At 46.8% G+C, this 8,771-nt stretch overlaps 1 protein-coding gene across 1 annotated transcript in view; it reads left to right on the top strand.

The window, feature by feature from the left end:
- Positions 1-8,771, top strand: part of brpf3b (bromodomain and PHD finger containing, 3b) — a 14,698-nt gene that overhangs the window by 2,190 nt on the left and 3,737 nt on the right. Inside the window, exons 2-9 of the mRNA XM_008302403.1 lie at positions 410-1,977; positions 2,251-2,407; positions 2,581-2,712; positions 3,432-3,560; positions 5,021-5,333; positions 6,500-6,793; positions 7,474-8,058; positions 8,663-8,744. Of these exons, the coding sequence (XP_008300625.1) occupies positions 434-1,977; positions 2,251-2,407; positions 2,581-2,712; positions 3,432-3,560; positions 5,021-5,333; positions 6,500-6,793; positions 7,474-8,058; positions 8,663-8,744 (3,236 nt within the window). The 5' untranslated portion in view covers positions 410-433. The remainder of the gene's footprint in view (positions 1-409; positions 1,978-2,250; positions 2,408-2,580; positions 2,713-3,431; positions 3,561-5,020; positions 5,334-6,499; positions 6,794-7,473; positions 8,059-8,662; positions 8,745-8,771) is intronic.

Here is an 8,771-nt window from a genome sequence, read left to right as displayed (position 1 = left end):
TAAATGAACGGGCAAATATATGTGCATTTTCATACAAAGAACAAGGAATACTATGAAATTAATCTTTAGATATAAAAGACAGACAGAAAACAATCTAGCAAACTATATTTACAGGAAATGTAAGAGATCACAGGAAAATGCTAAGAAGTCGATCATTGTTCAATCACTTAGGATCAACAAATAAAAAGTATAAACCCTGTAAGCCTCACGCGGCATCATGGTAAAGTAATATGTTCAAATCCACAGAAAGGTAATGAGATCACAAGTAAGCATGATTGAAATGCACAGCTGATCATGATCATTTCTGCATATTGTGGTTTTGTATGCAATGACCCTTTCTTTAATTATTCACAACACGTTTTCTTTATTGACTATTATTTACATTTTTTCATTTCCCTTGAACCAACAGGAGGGAACGTGTGATCTGTGGCCTATGAGGAAGCCGCGTCGAAAAGGCCAGGTGGCCGGAGGAGGTGGAGGTGAAGGTGATGTCAAGAAGTCCAACGGGACCGTTGGCGGGCGTGGGGGTGCCCGCCAACGTTCACCGTCCCCTTACAGCCTCAAAGCGTCCCCAAACAGAGACACCCTGACCTATGCCCAGGCCCAGAAGGTGGTTGAGGTGGAACTGGATGGGAGGCTTCACCGCATTTCTATTCTGGAGCCTTTAGAGGTCATCACTGAGGATGAGATGATGGCTCAGGACATTAGTGAGTGTAACAGCAACAAAGAGAACAGCGAGCAGTCATCACCTCCAACCAGTAGTGCCCAAACAGCCCGGAAACCCGTCACACCCCGGGGTCGCAGGAAAGACTCCAAATGTTCCTCTGTCAAGTCGCCTCCCCCTTCAAAGAACCACTGTCCCAATTCTCATCCACAGTCACCTGAAAAGGTAAACACATCCCACCATCACCACATGACCCTTCCTGACCCCAAGTTTCGTGTGCTGGAAACCTTCACACCAGTTGAGGCGCCTCCTCTTCCGGCGGCGTATTACCGTTACATCGAACGCTCAGCTGAGGAGCAGGAAGCTGAGGCAGAGTACGACATGGACGAGGAAGACACTGCCTGGCTAGAGATGGTCAATGCTGGTCGGACATCAGAGGGCTACTCAACCATCTCACCAGACACCTTTGAGCTGCTAGTGGACCGGTTAGAGGAGGAGGCGTACCGGGAAGCCCGTAGCCGGGCGCCCTCTCAAAGCACTATTGACGATGATGCCTTCTGCTGCGTGTGCCTGGATGACGAGTGCCTCAACAGCAACGTCATCCTCTTCTGTGACTCCTGCAACCTGGCTGTGCACCAGGAGTGTTACGGAGTGCCCTATATTCCTGAGGGTCAGTGGCTGTGCCGCTGCTGCCTCCAGTCCCCCCAGAAACCTGTTGACTGTGTTCTATGTCCAAACCGCGGCGGCGCCTTCAAGCAAACGAGTGATGGCCGTTGGGCGCATGTGGTCTGTGCTATATGGATTCCTGAAGTCTGCTTTGCCAACACAGTGTTTCTGGAACCCGTGGAAGGGGTCAAAAACATTCCCCCAGCACGCTGGAAACTGACGTGTTACCTGTGCAAGCAGAAGGGCCGCGGAGCATCTATCCAGTGCCACAAGGCCAACTGCTACACAGCGTTTCATGTCACATGTGCTCAGCGTGCCGGCTTGTTTATGAAAATAGATCCTGTGCGAGAAACAAACGTCAATGGGACTACGTTCTCAGTTAAGAAGACAGCGTTCTGTGAGGCCCATTCTCCACCAGGACAAGAGTCTGTGTCAGACGAGGAGAATGAAGGAAGAGTGGTGGGCAGCAGAGGGAGGGCCAGTAGAGGACGAAGTGCCTACACAGAGGGTCCGACAACACCGAAAAAAGGCAGAAAGTCTGACGACGATGCCAAGACAGATAAAAAGAAAGGGAGAAAGAATGCAGAGTCAACAGCACGACACACTGCTTCACCACAAGTGACTGTGCCTCAGATACCCACAAGCAGGTTAGATCATCTGTTATTTTTAATGAAACGCTGTGCTTCTGTTGAGTCAAAAACAAATGTCTTTTTTTTTTACCAAACATTTTATCTAGATGGTTTTTATCAGATTGCTAACATACAAGATGATTTTTTAAAAGCAGCATTTCAGTGGAGATTCTTTGGTTTACTTCCCAGTTTTAATGAAGCAAGACACTCGCAGCAGTTCCCTTGGAAAGATGTGGTTGATGTCAGCCACGTTGACATTAAAGCAAACCTGCCTCTTTCTCTGTTGTACAGGCTGACTGTCATCTGCAAAGGAATCCTCTTCCAGAGAAAAAACCAGTTCATGCAGAGACTGCACAGTTACTGGTTGCTGAAGCGTCAGTCGAGGAGTGGTGTACCGCTGGTCCGGCGTTTACACTCCAACATCCAGTCCCAAAGGAATACTGAACAGGTCAGGGAGGGGCACAGAGCTGCAGCCTTGGCACTCTGCTGCTATTACGTACTCTGATGATTTACAGCTTTAAGATAGTATTCAGTGTTTATTTTGGCCAGGTGGATTACTAAAAAACAACATTTCTGTCCCAGTGTTTGTACCAGCACTAAAATTTTTTGTTGTGCTTTTAGCCTGAAGTGGATGAGAAGATTTCTGCGGCGAGAGAAGCGCTGAGATATTGGCAGAAGCTACGACACGATCTTGAAAAAGCCAGACTGCTGGTGGAGCTCATCCGCAAGAGGGAGAAACTCAAACGAGAGCAGGTAGCGCACATGAATGAATCATAGGACTGGATGCTTATATTCAAGCTTGTGAAGTAACCGTTCAGAAAAAAGTAGGCAATAAAATGATATGTATATGTATCATACAGGAGGCATTTCCTCGATGCATGGAAGAAAATGTTGAGGTTCGCTTGGATCCAATTTCAGATGTGAACTCGGCTGCATAAACTTAACACCTAGCACGCTGCCTTCCTGCCAGATAATAGTCATGTGACACGCGAACAGCCAATCATTTGCCACGTTGTTGTTGTTGTTCGGGTACACTGTTAGCATGGGATATAGCAACAGAAGCAAAGTGAGAGAATGCGTGCAGATGGAGAGGAAATGCAGCTCACCAGTATGGCAGCTTTTATAGTTCTTACAGTCTGACTAAGACCGAGACGCCACTGTGTGGAAACTCTGCAAGAAAACTGTTGCGTTCGTTTGTGAAGAGAGATTTCTCTGTTGGGGGCTGCATGTGAGGGATGGAGCAGCTCTGTCGCACTCCTGCAGCTCAATGTAACACAGAAAGACTCGGAGATGGAGAGAAGTAGATGTTCAAACATGTGGTTACACTTCATTAGAGTTTCTTGAGTAGTTACCTTTACATACATATCCCCTCGTACCGGTTTACTTTGCTTCTCTTTACGCTGACGTTCTGTAAAAATGTGTGTCTGAATCGTGTCTCGTTCATCACATGCATGTTCTCTTGACACCTGCAGGTTAAAGTCCACCAGGCAGCTCTGGAGATGCAGTTGACCCCGATGTTGGTGCTGCTCCGCTCCACTCTGGACCAGCTGCAGGAGAAGGACACGGCCCAGATCTTTGCACAGCCAGTCAACATCACGGAGGTCAGACATTTGTTGTTTGCTACTGTAGAGGCACACTATATAGTTTTGGTAAGAGGAGGGCCCTCTGGTTCTGGAAATGGTCCCCACTCTGTATTTCCTGTTAATATTTCTTTAATGACATGATAATACCTGTATACTTGGTGTTAATTGAGGATTCCCTGCAATCATGTTTGAAGATAGATTATTAATTAGCAGAATTTATGGCTTACGTTTATTTACCTGTGTGGATGTTCTTCATAAGGCATTTGCGCCTCCTCCCTCACTCAACAATCACACCAAATCTTTTTCATTTTACAAGCTTAACGACTGGATGCAAGGTGTCTTCTACATCACTGAAAGTCCACATGGACTAGTTGTGACTTCACATATCCTCACTGGTCTGCAGTATAACTTTTCTATAACTTTTAGTGGATAGGGACTGTAACAAAGAGACATTCGGCTGTTCAACGTAAGGTAAAATGTTAATTCCACCTGTTTTAATAACTGCCAGGTGTGATAGGGTTGATATATTCATCTTGTGTGTGTCTGTCTCATCATTGCAAATGCACTCATCAGACACCTACTGTAGTGGGAATTACCACAAAGGCAGCACTTTGGCAGGTGTTTATACCGTATGTCTGTCTGTCAGCGTGATGGTGTTAAAACACAATGCAAGATACAGTCACGACAGGTGTGTAGTTAAGATCAAAATGACTCAAAAAGACTTTGGTGTCATGTAGGCAGATATGTTTTGTGGTTTTTGATTTTTGACATCATTTCTAGCGCTTTCACGCAATAATGAAGCAACAAAAACACGTCAGAGCTGAAAACAAGTGGCAGTCAAAGCATGTTAACACCTCAGTTGGTTCAGTTGCACACAAATATACCATACTGTGTGTCACGTCACATTGTCATTGAAAAAACCAGCAGGACTTCTAGAAACGGGGCACCAGAAATAGCTCTGCAATACCATCAGATGAAGGGGAAAAGAAAAATGTTGGAACTGCACAATAGCAATTTTTTAAAACCTCCTCCAAGCAAATTATGTTTTCATTACTGTTTGTCTGTTAGCAAGATTATACAAAGACTGAATTTCATGAAACTTGGTGGAGAGGTGAAACATAAGCACAGGAGAAATATGTTGACGATTCAAATCACTTTCTTAACAATTGCGAGATGGAACATTGGTGAAGATCTGTGCTCTGTGAGTGCAGCTTCATTTATTTAAGGTTTGACTTGAACCAGGCGTCTTCTGCAACAGGAAGGGCTAGAAAAATATCTTGCCAAACTTTTAAACACGATAAGGTCTCAGTGATAGCTTATTGTTTTCAGACTGAAGTATAATTTTAGTTATTCACCTTTAAAAGAAGTGATGCTTGTTAAGTTGTACAGCAGTTTTTCATAAAGTGACAAATTTGTACTTTATTCCCTAGTTTGCATCTGTTCTCGTGATTAATTTTGGAGGTTTGTCTTGTCCTCAGGTTCCAGACTACCTGGAGTTTATCAGTGAGCCAATGGACTTTTCCACCATGTGTTCGAAGCTGGAAGGCCATGCCTACCGCTCAGTGGCTGACCTGGAAGCTGACTTCAACCTAATGGTGTCAAACTGCCTCCTCTACAACGCCAAGGACACAGTCTTCCACCGGGCAGCCCTGCGTCTTCGGGACCTGGGAGGAGCTATACTGCGTCACGCCCAACGACAAGCCACCAACACTGGGCTGGACCTGGACACTGGCATGCACCTTCCAGTGTCACCTCAGAAAAGAGACTTTTACAGTTGCACCTGGGAGGACGGTAAGTCACAGTTGTGGTGCTGTAATTTCACTTGATTAAAAATATAAGATAAGTGACTGCACAGGGCTGCATGGTGTCTCGGTGGTTAGCACCGTTGCCTCGCATTCTGGTGAGGACACCCGGGATCTTTCTGCGTGGAGTCTCCATGTTCTCCCCGTGCAGCGTGGGTTCTCTCTGGGTTCCTCCCACAGTCCAGAAACATGCTGAGGTTAATTGGTGATTGTAAATTGTCCGTAGGTGTGAATGTGAGTGTGCTTGGTTGTCTGTCTCTAAGTGTAGCCCTGTGATAGACTGGTTACCTGTCCAGGTGAACCTGCCTTCACCCTGAGTCAGCTGGGATAGACTCCAGCCCCCCACCACCCTAGTGAGGATTAAGGTGTAGAGATGATGGATGGATGGAAGTGACTGCACAAGTGTTAACCCCGTTCAAGTCAGTGTTTAGTAGAGGTGCTTGTGTTGATGGGTCACAATCAGCCTTGCACGTCTGGACACTGCGATTTTACCCCATTCTTAACCTGCTCAAGCTCTGTCAGGTTCTGTCAGGTTGCACCGGGATCCTTAGTGAACAGCCTTTTTAAAGTCCGGCCACAAATTCTCAACTAGTTTCAGGTCCAGGCTCTGACTCGGCCGCTCCAGAACTTTCATCTTGTTGTCTTTAGACCATTTGTGTAGCTTCGGCTGTATGCTTCACATCGTTGTCTTGCTGGAAAACAAATATTCTACCAAACAGCAGTTCTCCTGCAGACTGCATCAGGTTGTCCTCCAGGGTTCCCCCTATACTTTGCTGCATTCATTTTACCCTGTTGCTTTACAAGCCTTCCAGGGTCCGTACATCCCAGTGCTGCTGCGTGTTTCACAGTGCGGATGCTGTGTGCAGTGTGTGGTGTCCACATACATAGCTCTGATGGCCAAAAAGGAAAATTTGTATTAGAATTTTCAGTAACTCTCCTGAGGAGTCGTAGGTGTCTTGGTGGTCACCCTCACTGGTCTGTTTTTGTACAGTCGCTCAGTTAGTGAGGACTGCATAACCAAGACTTCTCAAGAGGGTAAATGCTTTTTATAGGCACTCTAAATACCAAAGTTAAAGTCACTGAACGCATTTGTTGTACCGTTTATGAAATTTCTGTACCAACTTTACTGTCAGCCTAAATCCTTGTTGGGTTCAGTCGACAGCGTGCTGGATCCAGACAACCGGCTTCACATGACGGTGGAGGAACAGCTGAAGGAGCTGCTGGAGAAGCTGGACTTTGTCACATCCATGCGGTGCAGCGGTGCCAGAACTCGACGCATCCGCCTGCTTCGTCGCGAGATCAACAACATCCGCTTCAGGCAGGGCCACCACTCCCGTCACAGCCTTCACAACGGACATCTTAAAGAAGAGGACGACGACGACGATGATGAGGAGGAGGAGGAGGACAAAGATGCAAAGGCAGATAACGGCCTTTCGGCTTCTGACAAAGGTGGGTGATGAAAAGCACGGACATTTCAACTGTATGAAATTGCCAATGCATGAACCTTTAAAAGCCACTTTTTTCAATGAGACCAGTTGTGAACATGAGCTAACAGAACATTGTCCTCAGGTAATTGAGCCAGGGTCCCCCCCACGCACCAACCCCAACCACCCCACTGTCTCCAGTCTAGTAAGTAGGGGCCCACAGAGTCTCGTTAGCCATGGCTGCCTCACAACTCCTTTCTCCCAGTGCACTCTATGTCTGCACCTCTTCTATACATCACTCTCATGGACTCACCACTCTCCATTGGCCACGTACAGTCATGCCATATCATCCCACTTCTGACGACAGGCTAGTCCAGTCAAACAGCCTTTTCCACGGTAGAGGAATGGCAGCAGGAACACCTGTGATTTGAGCCATAAAAACTGCCATGCCACCATGTTACCGGTGTACAGTTGTGAGAGCAAAGTTTCTTACTCACTTGTCTTGATACGGTCGTCCATATCTCCAGAATACCTCAACGTCCGCTGGGCTGTGGTTAGTGTTAGCTTGAAGTGTAAATCATTACGAAGTGACACCATTTTCCAGTGTGAATACTACACCGCCACATCACACTACATACTAAATGGACATTCATTTACAGTAACTGCTGAGTCAAACTGAATTTCATTTATTTTGTCACCTTTCAGAAGACCTCAAATCCACGTCGCCACCAACACTGGAGCCTACGAGCCTGGCCCCTCCTCCGCGACAAGGGGACGCACCTCTGGAGCCTCCCACCCTGCGGCCAATCACAGGGGAGTCCCAGTCCCCCAGCTGGCCCTGCAAGCGCCTTAAGATGGACGGTGACCTCTTAAACAGTGCCATAGAGAACATTAATTGCACTAAAGCACAGGAGCGGTCAGCGTCCCCAGCCCCCAGTTTGCACAGTGAAGGGCAGGCGGTGACGAACGGCCTGCCGGAGCTCGGTGTCCCCTCGCGGCCCGCCACCGGGGGAGTCGGGCGACGGACCTCCGTGTTGTTTAAAAAGGCGAAAAACGGAGCCAAGCTGTTTAGAGAGAGAGACAACCCTCTGCCGAATGGAAAGGGACCACAGGACGAGAACACGAGCAGCAACCCGACAGCACCCAACTCCACAGCAACCACCCCTTCCTCCACACCTTTATCCACTCCATCCAAGACCTCACAGAAAAGCCCAGGACCCCCCACCCTCAGCGAACTCTCCAACCCAGATAGTGAGCTGGAGAGGAAACCAAATTATACACTGGAAACTGGTAAGAGGAGAGTTAGTTACTGACATCAGACACAAGTTTAGCCCAAGTTTAAGGGTTTCTGGTCAGAGATGTATTTTAGGAACAGCTCCTCAGTGCACTGAAGACGTTCTCACATCCTGTTTGGATTGTGCTAACTGCACATGTGTTATTAGCTACCATTTGATTTGGAGCAGCAATGCTCCAGATACTGAAATGTGAGTGGTTATGGTGCAGTAACAGATGGTGCACCGAGTTATGTGAAGTTCAGCTACCTTCTTGCAAACATTCTCTAATTTGTACTAATTCATTTGTTTGCATCGCTTCAGTTTAGCAAGCTAATCCAAATTGTGTATTTTACAACATGTCAGACTTAAATTTGCAGTAATCATACATTTTTTGAGTACGGTTGTGGGAATAAACAAAGCTTTTCCCGCTATTAGATTGCAGCATAGGAGCTTGTTTACTCCAGGCTACTGCTCCAAAACACCTGTTGTGTTGTTTTATTTGTGATTGAGACCAGACCAAACACAACTGTTGCTTCGATGTCCTCTGTTCTGTCTTGATGTCATCCTGCTCTTGTTATTTTAACAGCAGCTCTTCTGTGATTTCCCTCTTTTGCTTTCAGGACTGACCAACGGCTTCAACAAGCACAAAGACGGCGGGTCCGAGTCGGAGTACAGCCCTTGCCCAGTCCTCCACAAAGAAATGTGAGACATTTACAGTCATAGAAAAAA

This window comes from Stegastes partitus, unplaced genomic scaffold (genome assembly GCF_000690725.1).
Source record: "Stegastes partitus isolate 25-593 unplaced genomic scaffold, Stegastes_partitus-1.0.2 Scaffold1808, whole genome shotgun sequence".
In the NCBI taxonomy this organism is placed as follows: domain Eukaryota; kingdom Metazoa; phylum Chordata; class Actinopteri; family Pomacentridae; genus Stegastes; species Stegastes partitus.
This window is presented reverse-complemented; position numbering and strand designations above follow the sequence as displayed.